Raw genomic sequence first — 23,489 nt, forward strand, 5'->3', positions numbered from 1 at the left:
AAAACAGTTCTACAACTATTTGAAGACCATGTTTTTGAAACTGTCACTAAAAATCCCACAAGAAATATTTTATAAAACATTTATTTTTCAACCATACTACTGAGTTTGATCAATAATTAAAAAGCTTTACATTTATAATGTATATACCTCGGGGAATTTGGGATAAGTTCACACCCATTGAACCTTAAGCATCACACAACTTTAAACTTATGAACTAATTTTATTGCTACAAGAGGCTCTATGGGACTAAAGGTTACAGACATGCCCCAAATCTCCACCGAGTCTTTTCAGAACAACTGTCAACTGATTGACAGTAGGATGAATAGACTCCATCTTCCATCCCACCCCACTGCTCTTCTGCTGTTACACCTTGTGAGGAGGTGTAATTAAGTTTTTTTAAAAAGCAGGGAAGTAGTCATGAAATTAGGAAATTGATTGAATACTATATGTGGGAGATATAAAAGACCCAGAAACTCCACCAAATGGCACTTGCTTCACAATGCATGATGTGTCAATCTTATCTCAGCACAGAACTTGGACTACATTCTTAAAGAAAGGACACCCACATCTCCAAATTGGCTACTTGGCTTGCTCCGCTTGCCCCTGGGGATCAAGCACCATAAAAGTTTTTGGAGTACTAGTTTAGGAGCCCCCTTCCTACCTTCATAATTACCATTACTTTGTCTTTAGCATCTATTTCAGACCCTTGACATTCTTTCAATTCAGTTATTCCCCTTGTGAGTCTGAAAGTTAGCTAGTACCAAATGTCCCATTTTATATAGTACTAGATAGAGGGATTGGCCAGAAGAGTGAAGATACACCACAGATAAAGGATTGTGCAGAGAGAGAGAGGTTATGCTCAATGATCACATATTTAAGACTCTAAGACAGCTATTGTTATCCTTGTTTTCTGTATGAAAAAAACTAAGGTTTAGGGAGCTCTGATTCCAAAGCCACATGTACCCTCCTAAAGTATAAAGAAAAGCAGGTTTGCCCAATTTGTAAACAAGTTTACTTTCCAGTGAGGCACTTTCATCAATGAGGGAGACAAGAGGGGTCCCTAAAGTCCCCAGTTTTCAAGGTGCCCCTATTCCCCATCCCAAAGTTAACTTCCTAATTCATAGATCTGGGTTTCAGAGGGTTAGAAACCTTGAGTTACAATTAAGGATGCCTTACAATATAGAATGGTACATTCTATAAAAAAAATGATAGAATGCCAAAGAGAAGATACTAAGTGCTTTCTCTAAGTGATTATTTTCAACTTAATAGGACAAAACACATGACACACCACATATACAATGGAGGTCTCATAGTAATATACAACTATTATAGTTTATAAATACATACTGTGGTAGTTACAAAATGACAAGATCACTTAACAACATTGTGATTTATGATGCTAGTGTTAGCTTGACAGAATCTAGAATCACCTAGGTGGTGGGCTTCTGAGAATGCTTGAGGGATTATTTTGGCTGTGTTATTAAGTGGGAAGACTCCCCCCCCACCCCCCGCTCTGGGATCCTGCTACTTTATAAATAAATAATGGGATCTGCTTCCTGATTGTGGATGTAATGTGATCATTGGCTTCAAGCTCCTGACATGTTGACTTTCCATACACAATGGATGATACCTTTAACTGTGAGCCAGGATAAACCAATTCTCTCTTAAGATGTTTTTATCAGAGTATAATGTGTTTCTCAGAAATAATCCCATCACTTAGCAATATATGAGAGCATATATGCAGACATCAGAGTATCCCCATTTTCAGGTATCTACTGGGGATTTTTGAATGTGCCCTGGCTACTGAATAAACTAGTAGATTATTGTGAACTCTGGGGTCAGACAGACCAGGATCTGACTCCTGGATCTGCCTTTCACTAACTTTGAATAAAGTATTTATTTTTATTTTTCCTGAGCTTTAGTTCATCTATAAGGAAAATAAGTAAGCCTATCTTATACAGTTGTTACATAGAGAAAATGAATGTGTAAAGCACTGGATGGATATTTACTGGGTAGAACAATAAATGTTGCTTATTTTCCCCTTTCTTTCCTACCCATTTTTATTCCTACCCATTTTCTAATTCTATACTTTATTGTATAACCTTTAAAAAGGCCCACATTTTATGAATTTCAACTTTCTCATTTAAAGACAGTCACCGTGATGACAATGGCAATATCTACTATGCCTGTGTCAGAGTTCATGAGGAGATCTGACCAAACAGTCAGATTTACATGGAGTGCCTTTTCTGGTGTGAATTACTCTAGCCTTGAATGAAACACAGGGATGAGGGTGGGAAGGAGGCAGGGCTTGAGGCCGAGTCCTCTAGTTAAAGCCTGTAAGTATATATTCAGCATTCACCGTAATTAGAGACATAATTGAGGCTTAAGTTACAGACGATGTCAACACCAAGACTCATAGAGAAGCTTTCCCTGTGGTGCTGCTGGCTTTCCCCCTCTCACTTCGCCCTACTTGGTCTAGACTGTTTCATATAGGCAGCTTTGTTTGATAGAAGTTTCTTTTTACCTATTTATTTCCTTGAGTCTCTAAACACAAGAATTCCACAATGCAGCCACTGCAATGGGTTCCTTTCAACTCTCCACCCCAAATAATCAAATTAGTGGTTGTATAAAGAAGAAGGAGACTGAAATCAACCTCCACAATCAACACTGACAATTATCAAGCGCAGCCCAGAGCCACTGTTACAGCTACTACCAGAAACACTTATCTTGATTTGCAGCAAAGTTTTCCCTTCTTGCTAGGAAGCAGTCATGTCTGGTAAACACTTATACTTGAAAGGGTAGCTCACCCCCTATGTAAGTGTGAAACAGCTGCCAAGTGGGCTTATCTGCACCCTACTGAACTCACAGCAGACCCTGAAGCAAACAGGAGGAAAGGGAGGGACTGATTTTGTTTAAAGGACATAGATGCAAAGGCCAGGTTTTGTTCACATTTTTGAGAACAGATACAAGAATTTGCCAAGTAAAAAGAGAGCTCATGCTGGAAAAATTCATTCTAATCCCTCTCAAATTCAATTTCAGAATGTTCCCTGCCCCCACCCCCCCACACTCCCTAAAGGTAAGTGGACAATGTAAATAATAAACATTTACTTTAATTTTCAGGAGTTACTCTTCATGCCTTCAGAAGGCTAATAGCTAAAAATCAATTTGTTGTGTTTGAGGCTATGAAAGATATTTTATCATTTAAATTATAAAATTTCATATATATGTTACCAGGAAATAATCACTCAAGGTTTATTAACCTAATTTGTGTATTCTTTCTTTATATAACAATTGTAGTTCTAGTAAAATCCAATGATGCCCACTGTACTGTTGACAGAATTCAGTAAGACCAGAGTAGATGGTCAGGAGGGTATGGAGATGAGGAAGGGGCTCCCTTTGTCTTTTCTCCTACTCTACTCACATGGCAGCCTGTTTATTGAGTAAACTGAGCTCACTATTAAAGGAACAAGATGGTAAACTATTCCTGAACAGCAGTAACCTCCATGTACCCCAAAGGAAGACAAGCCTAATGCTAGAACAGACATACCAGGAAGCCAAAAGCGATGACCTTTAGGACACATTCCAGGGAAAACACCATGGTGAAGGCAATGTTCAGGTACTTTAGTGCAAGTTCATAGGTGCAAGGAGCAGAATAGTACTGCCAGGAAGGAGAACAAAAACAGAACAATAGAGTCAGAGCCTTAAGGCATGTGTATATGGTGAGATACACATGCCAGGTCTAGTCATCGTTCACCTTGCCCTAATGCATTCGTAGTGAAACACATACCTATGTCCCACTCAAAACAGCTCAATAGCAAAGCCACCTTCATGCCCAGACTAAAGGCTATGACAGAAGTACTTTCCAGAGTTAGGTGTTTTTGCACTTAGCATTAAATAAAATCAGGCTTTCATTAACTGTAGCACTCCTTTAGATTCCATGATCTCTGAAGGACATTTTCCATCCTGGTCAAAGGTGGACCCTATTGACACTTTTGTTCCTGAAAGCCCCTTACTGCTACTCTGTTACTGTGAATTTCATTCAATGAACCCATCCCTACCCCAAAATCCAGGGACTGGGCTGTTGAACTAGGTAAAAAAAATCAATGATGGTGGGAGAGCAGATAAAGGTGGCAGGCTAGTAAGGTGGAGTGACCACACACACACACACACACACACACACACACACACTCACCTTCATCATCAGCACAACAGTGTTCAAGGCGATCATGGCCATGATGGTATACTCAAAGGATGGAGATACCACAAAGTGCCACACTCGGTACTGGAAGGTGTGCCTGTTCTGTGGCATGTAGCGGGTGAGGGGTTTTGCACTAATGGCGAAGTCAATGCATGCCCGCTGCGGAAAGTCAAGTTATTAGAATCAGTTCAACACCCCCAGACCCTCCCCATAAACCTTGCATAGACTCTGTTAAGATGGCTTATCAGAATCCCTTATCTGACATATGTGGGACCAGAGTAATTTGGGATATCAGATTTGTTTCTGAGGTTTTAATGTTTACATAAATGTAATGAGATATTTGAAGGCAGGATGCTCAGCTAAGCATAAGCTCAAAATTCATTAATATTTCATATGTGCCTTATCCATATAGCCTAAAGGTAATTTATGTAATATTAATTTTGTGCATGAAACAAAGTTTCATGGTATGAAATTTTCTACTTCATATAATTTGAAATGGTTTGGAATTTTAAACATGGATTTTTATATTGGAGATGTTCAAACTGCATATACCTATGCATTCCTCACATAATCTATGACTATTTCTAGTTCAGCTCAATTGTTAAACAACAACAAAGTAAACCATAAAACCCTGCAATCTTTGAAACCTATGTATGGGCTAGAAACACAGAGGCTACGAGAGTAAGCAAACATCTTAACGTTGTAACTGTGGCACATGTCTTTTTCAAATTGCATGCTTATCTTTTCTTAAGTCTGTGTGTGATGTATGTGCATGTGATTGTGCAGGTGAGCATGCCTATGCACACACATGGGGCAGTCAGAAAAGGACATGGGGCTATGTGCATGTGATTGTGCAGGTGAGCATGCCCATGCACACACATGGGGCAGTCAGAAAAGGACATGGGGCATCTTCTCCTATTGCATTATTGCCTTGAACCAGGACTTCTCATCAAACCAGAAGCTAACCATTAAGTTTAAGCTACCTGGTCAGCCCTATGTGTCCTGCTATTGGGGTTACAGGCACATGCAGCCATGCCCAGCTTTTTAAAAAATGCTGTGTGTATGTGCACACATGCTTGCGCATCGTAGTGCACATATAAAGGTCAGAGGACAACTTGTGGGAGTTGGTACTTTCCATCATGTTGCTCCTGGAAGCTGAACTCAGGTCACGAGGCTTGGCAACACTTGTAGTCACTGAGCTATCTCACCAGTAGCATACCCAGCTTTTTACGTGGACACTGGGGATTCAAACTTGGATGCTCATACTTGCAGAAAAAGTGCAAGTCCCAGATCCAAGACTGCATATGCCTCTGTGCCTCCCACAAGGCTTTTCCCCTCTTCTTACTCTAATGCCACAGTAAAGTTTGGAAAATGTGGTCTTTTTCTCTATGCATGGTGTCCCAATTATTTTCTGAAGCTCCCATTGCTATCCCTTACTTCAGTCTACCCATTGCTACCTCATTCTTTTCTAGGCTACACTCCTCCATCATCTTATCCCCTTGCTCCTGGAAGGTGATGATGATGAGAGCCACGAAGATATTGACGAAGAAGAAAGGGAACACCACAAAGTAGACCACATAAAAGATGGACATCTCCATGCGGTTGCTGCGGCTTGGGCCTCTGTCTTCCTCTGTCACATCTACAGAATGCTGCAGGACCCTGTAAGGACCAAAAGAAAGGGTATAGACGGTGGGTGACAGGCCTGGCTTTTTAGATGTCCTATCTTTTGTCATTCTTGCTATGTCTTCCCTGACTTTTTCCATTCCTTCACTGATTTTGGGTGACCATAACCAGACTGGTAAGGAAATAGTGCCCTTTCTAGCCTAAACAACAGGATGATATCCTCTTATAGTTTAGGTTGTCATGTTCCATACCAAGGGACTTCTAGTATCATTTGATTTTCTGCTGCCAACTAGTGGTGTCTTACTCATTGTTAAGTCTTTGAAAAAAAATTAGCCTTCTGCTACTGGCAGCATAAAGTCTGGTCTTAGTTAGCAACTCTAGGGGCTGCAAGATCCCTCCTCCTTTAGGATCTCAGGTGCAGAGCCAACTTTAAGGATAGATCTGTTTAAAACATCCCCAGGTATTCTTGTGAGTGGTAAAAAATTGTGAAAACTCATTTGTTCTGTTTGTCTACCCCCATCCATCTCTGTCTGAAGGATTTTTATATTTCCTCTTTTCTGCCTTTCTCATCCTCCCACAACCACTTAATTTGCCTGGTACAGTAACAAAGGGTTAAACATGTTCATCTTGAATTAGCTTTTCAAGGCACCGACACAGTCCCAACATAGCCTGCAAGACACATATTAAGCTACCCTGTCACTTACTGAGGCCACCCTTCCCCTGTGGAGACAGTGAAGAGGGTCAGTAGGGCCCAGATGATGTTGTCGTAGTGGAATTCATGACGCTTCCATTCCCGGCCCTTTACCTCCATCTTGTTTTTCTCATGATCTACATAGTTGCCTCTGAATCCAAAATAGAAATGAAATAGAGCATCTGAGTACACTGTGTGGAATAGTAACAATGACTATCTGAGAAAAGGACGGACAAGTTTTATTAAGGGCAAGTACTAATATGGAGTAAAAATGGTGTTCAAAGGATGTAGGATAAACACTGATAACCATGTATTGATTATCATCTTTTATACTTATAAAACGTAAGTAAAACCTCTCTCCATAGGTCATTAGAAAGACTTAATACTTAAGGGTTCAGGCAAAGTGTCTCTTAGTATAGCTGATATTTAAAAAATGAGTTCAACAGATGTCTATTTCATTTATAATTCTTCCTGGTTTATACTTCTATGGAAAGGAGAATGAAGTTAAGAGAGAAAGGAGACCTAGTAAAATGTAGTAGGTGGAGAGGGATTTGCCAGGACACCCTTTGTAAACAGTGAAAGGGGTATGGTAGCAGCACTTACATGCACTCCTTCTCTGTGTCCTTCGAACTGTCGGTACAATAAAAGAACTTTCCCTTGAATAGCTGAACGGCGATGACGGCAAAGATGAACATGAAGAGCTTGTAGACAATGAGTATGTTGAAGACATTCTTCAAGGAGGTCACTACACAGTCAAACACGGCCTGTAGACAGCATCAACAAAACACTCCTATGCCCAGAGCTGTGGTAGGGCCATGCCACCAGCCAACAGGCTGAGACACTGTCCCAGGAGCTCTCACCCACCAACCAGTGATGCCCATGGGATTAGAATCTGGCTTCCTAGCTTGTCATGGTGACAAGGGCCTGGTCTGGGAAACAGACATCTTCTCTGAATCTTAAAGTAAATATAAAACATGAAGTTTAATTAAACAAGATGATAAAAGTAATTGGAGGGCATTGTGGTGTTTCAGTAGATAGTGTGAAACCAAGAAATTTAAAGCTGGATCTTGAAGGTCACGTAGATCATTCTACCCACTGAACAACTTATTCCTGACCTTAAACCTGATATTCACAGATTTACTTCCATAATGTGTGCTGAATCTAAGACAAAACCATGTCACAGCTAGTCTGAGACCCTTCAGAAAATACCCACCCCCTCCCCTTCTTTTCTCCTTCTCTCCACTCCCCTCAATACTCTGTTCTGCTTTTTGTATGAAGATCATAGGATAAATTCAGATACAGTCTGAGACCAGGAGGGTTGTGGTTGGGACAGGTGACACACATTATCAATTAGGAGAACCTGAGAAAGGATAGGAGTTGGTACAAATAGCCGAAACTAGCTCACAGCTTTACCTTTTATAGCAGGCATGGGAGAGCAGGCCCAGACACACTAGAGAAACTGGTGTTTTTTTTTTTTTTTGTTGTTGTTGTTTTTGTTGTTGTTGTTGTTGTTGTTTTTTTTTTTTTTTTTTTTTGCTAGGGACCACTCACATCAGCTTTCTTGTTTGCTACAACTGTATGTTACACAGATTTCCATTTTCTGGGTGAAAGAAATTCTGAGAATAAATAATCTGCTCTGGGTCACATGCCCCCAAAATGCTTGAGTTAGACTTGGCACTCATGCAGGTTCTTTTCCATGATGACCAGTTCCTACACTATTGTTTCAGAGTCACCTGCTCACCAGGTTTAGAAGCCATGGTTGAAAAGAAGGAGGAAGGAAGAATGGAGAAGGAAGGAAGGAAGGAAGGAAGGAAGGAAGGAAGGAAGGAAGATGAAGAAGGAGCAGCAGCAGCAGCCACAATTCAGGCTCTTCTCCAAGGCCCTGTTGTGCTGATATGGAAAATGTATTTATTTTAGGAAGATTTTCAATGATTCAGGTATGGGTGGCCTATGGCCACTCTTTGAGAAGCCCTGTGCTAGGTTCTGGGATGTTGCAATTGGGCAGTGAAATCTGCATCTCAGGAAGCATTCTGGTGTATCCTAGAAGGATGGAGTTGGGTGCTGGTGGCAAGACTTTCTCTACTGGCTGTGTAGCTTATACTGGAAGATAATGGTCCTTGAGAACTCAGGAAGGGGAGGGGCTCTTCTCCCATAGAACTTCAGATTCTATTAACCACAATATATGGAGAGGAAAGAGGAGAGGGGTGAGCTCAATTAGGGTGCCAAGCTTGGATGGTCATCAAGCCCTGAGAGGTAGGAAGGGTACTAGACAAGAGGGTAAGGGGATTGTATAGACAAAATACTAATTTTCATCCAGACTATGGAAGGGCTTACCCAGGGTAACACACTTCCCCATTTTACTTCTGCTTCTGCCATAAATAGACTACGTGTCTTTAAGTTACCTATTTGTACCTCAAAAATATGAACTATTTGGGCAAGATGATACTTTTCTAAAATTATCACTGAAGAAAATAGGTAGAATGTTTTGAAAGAAAATTACCCCCATAGGGAGTGGCACTATTAGGAGGTGGCCTTGTTGGAGGAAGTGTGTCACTGTGGGGGCGGGCTTTGAGGTCTCTTGCTTTAGCTTCCCTCAGTATGACTTTCAGTTGACTTCCTGTAGCCTGCGAGAGGTAGCACTCAGCTCCAGCACCACGTCTGCTGCATTCCACTGTGCTCCCCATCATGATGATAATGGCCTGAACCTCTGAACTGTAAGCAAGCCACCCCATTTGAATATTTTCTTTGTAAGAGCTGCTGTGAACATGATATGTCTTCACAGCAATAAAAACCCTAAGACAGAAATTGGTACCAAGGACTGGGGCATTGCCTGATAGCTGGACCATGTGTTTGTTTGGAGGAATTTGGACTTTGGTACTTTGGATTAGGAAAGCAATTGTGATGCTTTAAGCATTGATTAATGGGCCACACTAGTAGTAGCATGGAAGTCACAGGTGCTAAGAGTTATTTGAACTTTCAGGGCTCACTGAAGAAGTTTCAGAGTAGTTTGGTATGTTGCCATTCTTGTGATACTTTTGGTGAAGAAAGTGGCTGCCCTTGTCTGAAGAATCTGACTGAGATTAAAGTGAAGAGTTTTGGATTCATTCCGTTGGCAGAAGAGATCTCAAAACAGCCTAGTATAGACTCTGCTGTGTGGTTTTTAGTGGAGTCTAATGAAGATTTATAGTGAAAAGGAGAGAGCTAAGCAGTATAAATTACAAAATATAAACTTTGAGGAAAAAAGGGCATTAGGAACCAGAGCTAAATTCTATGTTCAAGGAGATGAACAGATTAAGAAATGGAATATAGGGAGTGGTGATCTCAGGACAAGGTCCCACCCTGCCAAGTTTCCAACCTGTGAAAAGGAACTAAAGAAAACCTTAGAGCAGGGTGTGGTAAGGCACATCTTTAATTCCAGCACTAGAAAGGAAGAGGCTGGCAGACCTCTGAGTTTGAAGCCATGCCAGTCTACAGAGCAAGTCTCAGGAAAGCCCGTCTTAGGCAGGGAAGGACAGAAAGATGATGAAGATGTAATTGCACAAGGTTGGGAGGGCATGTTCCTGCCCCAGTAAGCAACATAATTTGGCAGCTTTGGCCATGTGTTTCTGGCTTTAGAATTAAGGATAGAAGAAACAGTTTATGGAATTTGCCTCTGCTGTTAGGGTGTCCCTGAATGGAGGCCTAATAGAGTGGCCATTGTGTGAAACTGTGAACTTGAATCCTGGATTGCCTTGGAGAACCCAAGATGTTTGAGATGCCAGAGTCATGGGATACCTGCCAAAGAGAGCTGCTAACAGGGAGTGGAACCAGCCCAAGAGAGAGAAAGTTTTGTTTCAGTCAACATAGCTAAACAGAGCTGGAGCTCTGAAGAGCACTTTGACATTAGACATGGAGATGCAAAGTTCGCTCAGCTGGTTTTCAGTCTTGTTTTGGTTCATTATTTCCTCACCATGCTCCCTTCTCTATGTGATCTGCCTTCTGATTTTAATAGGAGAATTGCAGTTAAGTGATTGTCATGCATCTCAGAAGAGACTTTGAAACAAGTTTGAGGCTGAGACTCTTATGGTCTATGGAGACTTTTGAGGTAGGTTGGGCTGAACGTATTTTGTTGTTGTTTTACATTGTGATATGGCTATAAGCCTTTGGGGGGCCATAGAGTGGAATATGGTGGTTTGGAAAAAATGCCCCCCAAAGGGAGTGACACTATTATGAGTAGCCTTGTTGGAGGAAGTATGTCACTGTAGGGGGTGGCTTTGAGGTGTGACAGTCAGTTGACTTCCTGTAGCCTGCAAGATGTAGCACTCAGCTCTAACACCATGTCTGCCTGCATTCCACTGTGTTCCCTGTCATGAAAATGGACTGAACTTCTGAACTGTAAGTAAGCCACCCCAATTAAGCATTTTATTTATAATAATTATGGCCATGATGTCTCTTCACAGCAATTAAAAACCCTAACTAAGACAATATCCCAGATTACCCAGCCTACCTTAGCACACACACACCACACATATAGAGGGATTCTGTGGCTTCTAATTTAATGACACATGTTGTTCCAAGACAAAGTCATACAGGCTTCTTCCTGAATGACAGGCCATCCCAGGGAATATAGTACTAACTGGGTCTGAGCTGAAGAAGGAAAATCTCACCTGCAAGTTTCTTTGGGCATTGGAAGACCTTGACTACAATATATGTCAAGAATCTCAATCCCCAAGAAAGAAAAGGGGGAGTTCTAAGAATGGATTGTGCAAAGGGTAGCCAGCTGTGGCTAAAGGGAGACAATGGAAGAAGAATATTGGATGGGAACAGACAGTGAAAATGTTACCTTCAGCTTGGGTAAGCGCTTGATGGTTTTCAGTGGTCTCAGAACTCGGAGTACCCTCAGAGACTTGATAGTCTTGATGTCCCGCCCCTTGTTGGTTCTGTAGAGAGAAGCCCCCACGGAGTCATTTGGAAAGAGGATAAACAGAAGTGGCAGCCACACTACTGCATTAAAAATAACAAAGTAAAAGACAGAGAAGAAGACAAGAGGCCAGAAACATCCTTCAAGGACAATCTATAAATGTGCTTCAGGAGTAGTCTCAATCACTCTGTAGTGTACAGATCCATATGTGTATGCCCATATCTTCATATCCATGTGCTCACAACAGTTCAACTTAGAGTTTTACGACTTCAGATGGTGCAAATGTGAGTTGCATTCAATAGAAACTACATCAAATTCAGCACATTTCCCTCCAGTCTAATACTATGCACAGAGAAACTCTCTTGCAAGACTGGGCAGTCAGTAGTCCTTAGTCACCCACAAAATCATGAATGTAAAAGATTGATGTTATGCAGTGTAAATAATATGCTGTTATGTTGATAAAATGTCCATAAATGTAACAAATACAATTTCTATTAAAGGAATTTTCAGTTTCCATTGAGTTTGCCTGGATGTGAACATAAGAGAGGGAACATCTGTGTACACAGGCACCCACATGCTTCCATGAACATATATTAATAATTGTTCCATCTTTGATAGCCAGTCTAATGCTAATACCACAATGGTAAATAAAAATGAAACAATATCAACTAGATACCATAACCAGAGGTCCAGTGTGGAATCCTACATTGCCAAGGCTAATATATTTTCATAACAGGTTTTCAAGGTATTTGTTGACTTGGGAATAGTTGAGAGTATGTCTCATTGGGGAACTTAATCCGGAAGTCTAGGTTTGGTACTTCTCATGGTTCATCAGTGTGGTAAGAACACACTGAGGACCAGGGAGGAACCCAACACTCTTGCTGTGCTAGGACACCACTTCAGAGAAAGCATGTGTGTACAGGCATCTTGCCAGGGCCTTGGTCCACACTCCAATTATGGGTGGCTTGCCTTTCCTGTAGTCATTTCCATTTCAGAATCTCTGCACTTATCACAGGCTTCTGAGAACTATTCAGTTGGAGCAGGCAAAGTTGTGGGCCGTACCCTGCTTTATCCTGGTCCTATGGGTAATGACTCTCCCTTTTCAGCCTGTTAGGGATGTTTTCTCTTAATGAAAACCATGTGTTCCTCTTTTTATTTCTAGGAATTAAATGTATAAATCAACTTGTATTTCTCTTTGTTCCCTGCTCATCCCCTGAGATCTTTGCATTCAACTCAAATAACTACAATTTATACAAAAGTAAAAATAAAAAAATGTACATGCTGGGAAATAAGACTCTAAATAGTGAGAACAGGCTTGGTTCATTCCTGATGCTGGTCCAGACTACTATTATATTAAAAATCACTGGAGAAGGGACCCAGAACATCAGATGGAGAACCTGATTCTGCATGCAATTTTCCCTGCTATACCTAGCCTTAGATATGGAAACCATAATCTATTTTTTCCAAAAGGCATGAAGTCAATGAATCTAATCCTTCAGGCTGACTTTATACCAGTATTAATTCCAAGCTCTGTGGTTGTCACAGGTGATGACTTGTCATTTTGAAAGGTAATCCACATATGCTACATTAATATGGATTTTCACATGCAAGAGCTTCAGGATATCTAATAAATTCTTTTGCTTTTTAATCTAAGAGAAACATCACATTGGCCAAATACTACCCAGACCAACAGGAATGGTCACTTCCCAAAAAGGTGTGTGAAAACTGCTCAGTTTTAAGCTTTTGGCCCTCAATAGAAACACATCATTCACATAAACACTCTACTCCTTTCTCATTGAATTAATGTCTTCTCCAATTACAGTTTCTTCCTCCTCCCACATAGTCTCCCGAACCTTCTACTTACAAAACAAACATAGTTACCCCAAAGCGTTCCTATGATGGATCCAGCCAGGAAGCAGGAGGGATGGAGAGAGAGAAGAAAGTCAGTAAACTTCAGGGAGGAGAGAGGGTAATGCCATGCTGGGGTATAGCAGAGGACCATGGAATCCCTCCCACAGCCTTGGCACTTGTCAAATCCATAGGGTTGAAAGGAAGTACAGCCCACCCTGTGTTCTACCAGCCCCTCACCACCCACAGAGCAAAAGTCCTTTGAAAACATTAGCAGGCCTGCCTCTAACTCAAAGGTACCCTGGCCTGTACTGTATTCCAGGGGGTAGAGTTTAACCACACTTTCTAAGTGTAAGCTTTCATTTTCACTTCCTTAGGCATCTTATGACAAACTCCACTTCCAGTAACTTTATATCTGCCCTGATTAAGAAACTCTTGGAAAAGTTATTTGAAGTGACAGTGGCAGTGGGTAGCTTCACCTGAAGAGGTATATATAACTATATTCAAACAGGGGCACTCTGGTGTCTTTCCAAAGCTCAGAGAATATCACTAATCCTCACTCAGATGAGGAAGAGACTTGCAACCAGATGAGTTTCCAATTGTGAACTGTTTACTGTACAATTCTCAAAAGAAAAATCACCAATGTCCTTACCACCCTCCCAAAGTCAAGTGATCTGGGAACTAAATTGGAGGGTTATATATAACCTGAAATCCTTAGTATAGTAACTTCTAAATGGTCAGAGCACAGCAATGTCTTGAGGTGTAACTCACAGGTGAACCAAATATCTTTTTATGCCTCCACATATGTAACAAGCATCTACACAGTCCTCAATCCTTGTTAGGCCCTGTTCCAGGTACTGGAACAAATGACCTGGCTAATCTCTTAGAAGATTAGCTAGTCTTGTAGGAAGACAGTCCTCAATACAACAAGCACACAAATGCAAGTAATACTGGTAATTTGCTATTGTGAGGTAGGATTACCAGGTTTGATAATTCACCAAGACAGCATTTTCCTGATAATATCCTAAGATGTGAGAACAGGGTAGCAGATGGGCACATGGGCAGGTAGCCTAGGGGCACAGGCCCCCTTTTTTTACCTTCTGTTTAACACAGCCTTCTGCCTCAGAGGCCAATAGCACCTGAACTGGTTCTGAGAAGCCACCTCTTGCAAGGAGGACCAACATTTCTGCTCCTTCCACATAGGAAGGAAACACAAAATTTGCATTGTTCTCATCAAGTAATTTCTCTCCAGAATCCTAGTAAAATATGGTGTGGAACAAAGGAAATTTCTAATTGCTGTATATATACCTCAATGTGTCAAAAAAAAAAAAAAAAAAAAAAGAGGGAACACTAGTAAATTCTAATATTAACAGATAAGTCAGCTACCCTGCTGAGGATGTTTGGCTCATTCTGACTACCAAGACCTGAGCCAAGATAACAATCAGACAGGAGCTTCAAGTGGAAGATTGGCTACTAACTATTCTACACTCTTTTAAGCAGGTACATTCCTGCAGAGGAACTACTAAAAAGCGACAATTTTGTAGCACATTTGAGGGTCCAAGGGCAATCCTTAACACCAGAAAAGAAGAAGAAGAAAAAAAAAAAAAAGGCAAAAACTATGGTTTTGAATTGCTGTCAGGAAGAGTATGCTTGCACCCTATGTGTTGCTAGCACAGACAGGGCCAATACCAATCTGAAAATGGTAATTTGAAATAAGAGGATTGAATAATAAAGCAACAGAGTCGGGGAAAATGTCAACAATTTCACCATCACAAATTAAGATATATCATAATTCATACCCAGACAAGGCCAAAGCACTTCCACCCTCAAATATGTTATGAAAGCCAAGATTGCATAGATGATGCTTCAAGCTAAGAAAGGCATGCTCTTCCAGTGCTTTGAGCTACATTGTTTTGCAAACAATTCATGTGCTTTTCACAAACCATCCAAATAACCACTTGATAATACTGTTAATCTTTGTTCGTAAATGTATAATGAGTTTTTTCTTCACTACCTAAATAATTAGTGAAATTAAATGGGTTTCAACTAGACTCTAAGATAATCTCATATGTTAGGATGCACTGGTCCCACTTTAATTGGGACTCAGTGGGGCCACCCATTTTACGATTTATTTTCTACTGATTTGCTCACCAGAAGAATAGCAAAAGCTCAGTTTCCCCATGCTTCATCAGCCTAAAAGGAGAATTTCCCTTCTCAGCTGTCACATTGCCCTCCAGATCCATCACATTCAGTCACTAGGCTTTTGCTGCCATCTTGCTCTCTGGGTCCCTTTTCTATCCAGGTTGTGCTCTCCACCAGCTGATTTCTATTAAAACTGGCTAGAACACGGACCCCAGGTTCTTAAGAGTCCTTCCATCTTTAAGTATCATGGCTCTGTCCTCCTCCATGTGATGGTGAGGCAATAGCAGAGCTATGGGGGAATCTCTTGTGAGAAGAGCTAGGCTTACAAGACTGCAAGACAGGAGGAGAGGTCCAAGCTAGAAGGAACTTGATTATTCTGCCAATGTGCCTGGACCATTAATTGGTAGGCAATAATACCATTTATTATCCATCTTTGTTCTGTGACAACACAACTTGCTCTGTGCTAAGTATTTTCTTTCTCCTTGACTGCTGACCTAAATCAACCTCTAATACATACTATGACAGCCATTTGAAATGTGTTCCTTTTCAATAAACATCACTATACTCCAACTGGAAGGTATTTTTGTCCAAGTACCAAGAAGCAGGAGGAGGCAGCAAAGCATCTGTGTGTTAGCCGTTTTGTTATTTAAACTGCAGAAGAGGAGTGACCTGGTTTGTATTTCTTTTTAGTCCTTATGTTCTAAACATAACCAATGACCCTTCATCTGGGATCTTTGTAGGGAGGTCTTGCCAACTGAAGGTTAGCCAATGCATTCCCTCAGCTGCAGACTAATTTGTACTGTAAGTATGTGTCCTGTGAGTACAGACCAAGCAGGTGGTTAGCAGGTCACACAATCCAGACAGACACTTCCTGAGTCCCATTATACAATCTTCTATCCTGAGAGCTCTACAACCTACTTTTCAATGTGTAGGGTACTATGATGAGTTTCCACCAATATCACAAAACCAGGCTCTTCCTGTGGCCATGAAGCCTCACTTCCTAAACAGGGTGCCTTTTGCATATGGGTCTGGTTGGTCCAGTAATTGGATAGAACTGCATTCCTTGATTAGACTATTTCATTTAGCCTATTTCTGTGTCCACAGGATGTGGTCCCACTTCTAATCAACCATCTTCCAAGTGTGTGCTATGGATGAACAGAAAGACTTGGGCATTCATATCCACAGGACATCTGCAACTGAACATCCTATGGATTGCTCCACAGCAGCACCAATGACACATGCTGGGCCTTAATGACAAAAACATGGAGAATGGGAACCTTCCCCCATGTATCTTCCACTGACTCTCCTAGTCCAACCTGAAGACCAGCAGGATACAATAAAGTAATGGGAACTCCTAAGAATCAATAGGCACTGACCACCTTTAGTGTCCTGACCCAGACACAAAATGAGATGAAGTGCATTGGGAGGCTGGATTCTTGAGGGTCAACATCCTATCTGTTCACTGCCGGACATTTCCAATTTTTTTTTTTTGCATCAAGAGTTCTAAATTCAGAGTTTAATGGGCTACCTGGTGGCTAAATGCAATTTTAGAGCTTTATTTTATTCCAAAGTAAGAGAAGTAGATGTTGTATCTGGCTCAGTAGTAAATAGGTCCATTTTTACACCTTCAAGACAAAGTATAGTAATAGATCCTTTTGAGAAACACTTTTTAGTTCTAAAAGAGTAAGGGCAGTCAAGAAAGAGACCCCACAGGCATTGCTTTATATGTGAGGGACTATTTTAGATCCAGACATCAGTGAAAGGCAGGTGTATATAACTGAGTTTGGGTGAAGGGTTTGTTCTGTATTTCTATACCCTTCTGGGTAAATGAGAACATGCATTTCAGTTCCAAACATCCACTCTTTCCTGATGGTATGTGTATCCTCTCCATCAGAGAGACAAATCCCCCAGAATAGCCATCCCAGAGGAACAGATGCTCTGGCTCCATGAGGCACTTCCAAGTCTCAGATTGCCTGTGTCTATGGGTTTCACTCAATGAACTCACAACCAGCTCAGCTGCTGTGGCTAATTCTCAGTGCATTTGAGAGACCTCGGGCATCTTAGCTACTAGGGTAGAGTGTCAAGTGTCAGGAAAGTGACACACTTCAATGAAAGGAGTGTAATAAACGCTAATGTGGGCAGTCTAGTTCCTTCTGGCATCCAGAGGCCAGCTGACTCATGTTTTTGCTTCTGGCCAAGGACTAAATAATGAAAGGCCAAATGGGGCCAGATCCCCTCATGTGCCAGGGAGTCCTGACCTCACCTCATGCCCTGCTACAACAGCACACAGCTATAGAAAGCCCTGGCATAGTCACTTGGGAGCTCGCCTGACTGACTAGCACAGGAGGTAGGGAAGGTGGAAGCTGAACTATCAGTGCTTTTTCTATTAAACATTTAGACTAACAAGCAGCATTAGCTGCACACTTGCTATTGAGAATGCACACAGGGGCTCATCTAAGTTCAGCTAATCAAGTAACACATTGTACACAGTGGAGGTGGAAGGGTGAACACCATGGTTCAGAGTGTGGGTTTAGCGCTTAAGACATAACCTAGTTTGTAGTCCTCTGATTCCCCACTACACATCTGAGTCTAGGGGATCCCTGAAGTGGGGGGTTTGCCTGATGTTCAGATACCCCAAAAGGGCAAGGCTGTAACCATCTCTGCCTTCCCACACTTGAGGCCAAAGAGCAGATAGGAGAGAAATCAACTGTGGAGGCTGAGGCTAGCAGGAGAAGACAAATGTGACCTTTCTAGAAAGAAAGGACAAAAGATTTCACAGACCTAGTCACTCATAGCTTAAAACCCCAAAGATGAAAAGGCACAGTTTGGGATATTTATAGTTGACAAAAAGTCTGTCTCCATGTGGGCCAAAAAAATGAGGTGCTGTCATGAGGGCTTCAGGGAAAGCTAGTCTCAATCCTGCCAAAGCACTTCCCTAGGAGATATCAGCATAGGAAGGAGCCCCAAGTGTTCTCATAAATGGACTGGAAAGCACAGAAAAGTTCCAATGTGATGTTTTTAAACCCATATATGACCATATTGATAACACAATCCCCCTCTTACCCCCTTTGTTAAAAGTCAACCAAGTACCCAAGTAGAACGCCAAGATTACATTATAAACTCCCTTAGTCTGACTACCTCCGGAGAATAGATTTCCACAGCTATTACATACATCTTTATTGAGAACACAGATGATGGGAGGTGCAGTTCTCTACAGCAGAGAGACCCTGGATAGTGCAGCATTCTCTCAGAATAAGTGGGAGGTCATCCCTTTGTCACCAGACCTGGCCAATTGGGCTGGGTTCTTTTGTCTGGCTGTGGTGGAAGGGATAGGAAATCACTTCTGGTTTCTGGGGAACCAGATAATCATGCTACCTTGGCAACTGCTTTCAGTTGCTCAAACTGACAGAGCAATAGCCTTTGCAGAAATCTCACTAGGGCAGGGTTCAATTTCAAGGGGGAGGGAAAGAAAGTGGGATGGGAAAAGGTTATAGGAAGAGTGGACATTCACTGAGGCAAACCTATGCGATACCAGGATGAATATTACAACAATGAGAAAGACACTTAAAACGCCGCCAGACAAACCCACATTTGGCTTTCTCTTGGCCTGATCCCCTGACTCCGGAGACCATGGACATGGTTATTTCATTCCATTCTCTGCCATAGGTCGCTGGCAGATGGTACTCTTGGGAATCCTGTTTTTTGTGACAGAAGAGCTGAATTCTCTAGTGTCATCAACAAGGAAAAGGCAAGTACAGGGATAAGACACACAGGCATGTGAGCATCAGAACATGTTAGCAGGACCTGAGCAAATGTGGCAACAGTCAAAGGAGAGAATGGGAGCTCACACTGTAGGCAGAGAAACAAGAGAAGGAACAGGCATGGCAAATTAAGTAGGAAGACAACAAAAGAACAATGGAGAAGGATGAGCAAGGACCATCTACATTTCAGATGGGAAAGTTCAAAATATGATATCACTAAAAGACAATAATAGATCATAGGTCTTACTCTTTCCCATAAATGTGGATGGACCCTGGAGCCAGGGTCTTTCTGGAGTCTGGTGAAGGATACCAGAAACAGAGTTTTCCGCTCTGGGATTGTTGAGGCTTCCCTTGTTACCAGCACCAAAGCTAGCACTGCCATGTTTCAAGGAGTACAAAAGAGAATGAGATAGATGCCAACCTTAAAGCACTCTGGCATCAAAGGAGCCCAAGGGGAAGCAGCTGAACACTGGGCACAGGACAGGATGCATGAGCTTCCTCTGAAGGGTACCTCCTATCCCCCTTCAAACCCAGTACACCTGCTGGTTGTTAGGAGCACAGGCTCACGACTTGTGGGGAAGAGGTAGCTGGGTGGGAAGCAGCTGAGTCTTGGACCACTCTTTACCCATCTTGAGTTAAATGTGTAAATTGCCACCGAGATATAGTTCATTCCTACTTCATTTGACACCCCAAGGAATTAGAAGAATAAAGCAGTGAATTAACACTTACTGAGTATTCACATAGATAGCCCCAGTGTTAAGTACTCTGCAAACCCCATTTTGTCTCTGTTTTAGAGGTTAGAAATGGAGGTTAGGATAATTAATATGAGAAGGGCTGGGATTCAAACTAGGCTCCGCCTGGCCCCACAACTGTCACCTTTCCTTGTCCTGTCACCTGTGAATTCTGTTCTTCTTCAAGGTCTGGTGAGTTCTGTCTGCTATGCTTTTCTCACTATCCACTACTCAAAGATAGAGTGTGCTACTGATAACAAACTGGGAAAGAAACAATAATGGGTAATATATACAAATGCATTGATAGAATAAAGAAGAGAACTGGATCTTTTAACAACCTAATGGTCATATATTTGTCTTTAACAAACAACAAGCAATGTGGGCTTTCTCAAAGCAAGAGCAGACCTTAATGAATTGTGCAAGGAGGAAGACAAGTTGTGAATCCCTTGGTAGAGACGCGGTTGCCTTTCTTTGTATGTTGCCATGAGAACACACACAGAGTCTGAGTGTGTGTGGAGGTGCCGTACTTTTGTGAAATCTCTTTGGGAACAGTTCAGCCACATGTATAGGAAGCTTTCATTCTGTGAGGGCAAAGGTGACCCTACATAGCTCTAACAGGGGTGGAGATGCCTATGCACATAGGGACAAGACACACTGAATTACCTTGCTACCATCCTGTCTCAGCATCACATACTCTGGTTCTGTGAGAGGGCCTCTCTCTCATAGCTCCTGCAGCAATGGGCACAGGGGACTTCCAGGTTCTGGAAGTCTTAGACTTAACACAGCTGGGAACTCTCACCATGGTACACGATACCCTTGCCCCTGACATCTTAGTTCTTGCCCTACTTGTTTAATTGCCAGTGAGGATTGGGGATGGAAGCTGGTAGTGCTTGGGAGAAGTTGAACAGAGGATGATCCCTTTCTAACACCTTGGATATGGGCAAGGCAAACCTATGGAAACATCTTTCCTCTTCCCCAGAAGTCTGCCATCAATGAAAGCAGCACCCAGATGCTTTCTCGTACTCATCAGAATGAAAGTATATCCTGCCTTGCTTAGAAGACAAGACTCAAAAAGGCTGGTAGGATGGCTTTGAGGAATCCCGCATACCACCAGAAGAAGGGGAACCTGTTTTGATCCCAGACACCTGATATCCATCCTGATGGGTCATTCCCCCTGCCTGATTTGTTTTTAAAATGTCTCTGGCAGCATTTGTCTTTCTCAGACATGCTCTAGAATGTTCCAGGGAGCTAGCAGAGCCCTCTTCCATGGCTGAACTCCACAGGAAATACCATGATGTAGTTGAAAACCTACTAGAGCTAGAGCAATATGTGAGGTAAATAAATTTCCCTAATTATCATGAATACGAGTTGGTTTCCTACATAGAATAATTTATATATTCAAGGAAGATTTGAGAAATCTTTTTTTTTTTTTTTTTTTTTGAGAATGTTCCTTTGAGCTCACATGTATACATATGGTTTTTATATCCCTGGACTAGGTCTGTTACCACTCCTCATGGGCAGGGACCCTCCTGATGCCCAGGATTCTGATATTCCCCAACTCTGCTCTGCCCCTACATCGTTCTTCCATGATGCCCTGGCTCTCCCTTCTTCCTACTGGTGCTCCTAAATCTTGCTTCTTCGTCTAGGACACGTGAACTAGAGCTGTAAAACTGTAGGGAATCTACTTAACCACTGGCAAGCTAACTCCCAGAGTGTTACTGTCAGGCACTACCCAGAATGTTCCTTTCCCAGGTGGGCCCTGGAGATAGGCTCAAATCAACCAGGCATCCAGGAAGAAGAAAGTCAAGGGAACAGAACATAAAAGAATCTACTTACGCCAGAGCAAAGGCTACCAATGCACCAACCACTACCACAAAGTCCAGGATATTCCAGAGATCTCGGAAGTAGGATCCATCCTGCAGGATCAAGCCTTGGTCTATCATCTGCAGGACAGGGTTTGAATAGATGAGCCCAGTGGTGTAAGTAACACCTACATGTGCCTTTGCTTCCTCATGGCAAGGGCTCTACTGCCACTGTCTCCTTAGCCAAGCCCACCCTGGGCCTGAGGAGCAAGGAGGGTATCCAGCAAGCATTCTGGGTAATGGTGAGGACTGAAGATTCTTCTCCTAGTCACACAAATTCTCCAGTTTACAGTGAGGATGCAGCCCCCTTCCTATGGTCACATAGGATTGGACTAGACTTTTCTGCCATTACAGAATATTCTTCTCTCCTCGGTGTCCCAGAGAGTGCCAAACACTGCCACATATGCATGGATGGATGAAAACCCCAGATGGGTAAAACTCAGAATGAGATAGTCCTGTTGGGGTGTCAGGTGTCTAGAGAGGAGGAGTGTGGTTGGAACTAGATGGAATCTGGAAAGATTTCCCTCTCCCTAACCCACTGTCTGGGCATATACTCAGTTTAAGACCGGAAGTGCACTGTGCAGAAGTACACAACCCTGTGTGTCTACCTACTACCTGCCTCCTGTTCAGGTCATGAGAAGAGATCTACATTATTTAATCATATCCACACAGCCTTGTGCCTTTACTGAGGACACTGAGGACAGAGAGAGCTCTGCAGAGGCTCTCTTACTGCTGCCATGGACTAGGAGATGGCAGCATGGGAAGGGGCAGACAAGTGATGTAACGGAAACCCAAGCCCAGGTTTCCCCTGAAACCCTTTACCTTTATAACCATCTCAAAGGTAAACACGCCTGTGAAAACATAGTCGAAATATCTCAGGACCTGTAAGACACACATAAACGAGACAGAGAGGACCATGTAAGGCTGCAAGCTCTACGCACACATTCCCACTGACATATACACCTTTGTGTATGGGAGACAGCCCTGTCTCCCATAAATTCCCATCTCAGAACACAATGAGGAATTTTCAAAACTACCTATAGCTGAGCTAAGAAGTGAGCAGAAGGAAGGAGGAGCTAGTGAACCTGCTTGAGCCACATGGTCCAAGGATATTCCTTTTTTTAGTCAGAATTTCTGGGGTCTGAATTGTCCCCATACAACTCTCAGCTTCTGTGTGGTACCCAGGAGGTGACTCAATGGCCTGTGGGTGAGCTGCAGTCCCCCTATATCCACACACTTCACCTATGGTTCCATAGTAGATCCTACTACACCCAGGCCCTCCAATAGCAGCAGGGCCTTCTCAGAAGCCTGGCTAGCTCTGAGTGTCAAGCCTGCCTGCTGCTGCAGCCTAAAAACAGTGGCATGGTTGTGGATGTGGGGCTTCTCTGGAAAGGGCTTGTACTTATCTTTGAGGAATTGGCACCTTATCACCCCAAACCTTTCTGCTACCTTATTTTGATTCACCTCTGCTGCTGGAGGGGAGGACCTGGGATGGAGTAGACCCCAGGGCATCAAGAAAGTTCACAAATTGCCCTTGTACACCCACTTTGTTGCGCTCCGAATTGGTCAGAACAGGGTCCTCGGCTGCCAGGGCAATGCTGCTTGCCGCAATCACCAGGAGGATGCACATCTCAAAATAGCGTAGGTTCACAATATAGTGGCAGGCCCTGCGGATCCTGTGGGTGAGAGAATCCTGCTATACTCACATTGCTGAGCTTGTCCTGCATCATTCC

General features: G+C 42.5%; 1 protein-coding gene across 1 annotated transcript in view; it reads right to left on the reverse strand.

The window, feature by feature from the left end:
* The window catches only part of Cacna1e (calcium voltage-gated channel subunit alpha1 E), a 452,501-nt gene that overhangs the window by 34,822 nt on the left and 394,190 nt on the right, over positions 1-23,489 (reverse strand). The window contains exons 25-33 of the mRNA XM_051186002.1: positions 23,303-23,432; positions 22,579-22,638; positions 21,731-21,837; positions 11,335-11,431; positions 7,116-7,276; positions 6,526-6,663; positions 5,656-5,857; positions 4,193-4,357; positions 3,548-3,658 (exon numbers count right to left, since the gene is read on the reverse strand). Of these exons, the coding sequence (XP_051041959.1) occupies positions 3,548-3,658; positions 4,193-4,357; positions 5,656-5,857; positions 6,526-6,663; positions 7,116-7,276; positions 11,335-11,431; positions 21,731-21,837; positions 22,579-22,638; positions 23,303-23,432 (1,171 nt within the window). The remainder of the gene's footprint in view (positions 1-3,547; positions 3,659-4,192; positions 4,358-5,655; positions 5,858-6,525; positions 6,664-7,115; positions 7,277-11,334; positions 11,432-21,730; positions 21,838-22,578; positions 22,639-23,302; positions 23,433-23,489) is intronic.

This window comes from Phodopus roborovskii, unplaced genomic scaffold, assembly GCF_943737965.1.
Source record: "Phodopus roborovskii unplaced genomic scaffold, PHOROB, whole genome shotgun sequence".
Lineage (NCBI taxonomy): Eukaryota > Metazoa > Chordata > Mammalia > Rodentia > Cricetidae > Phodopus > Phodopus roborovskii.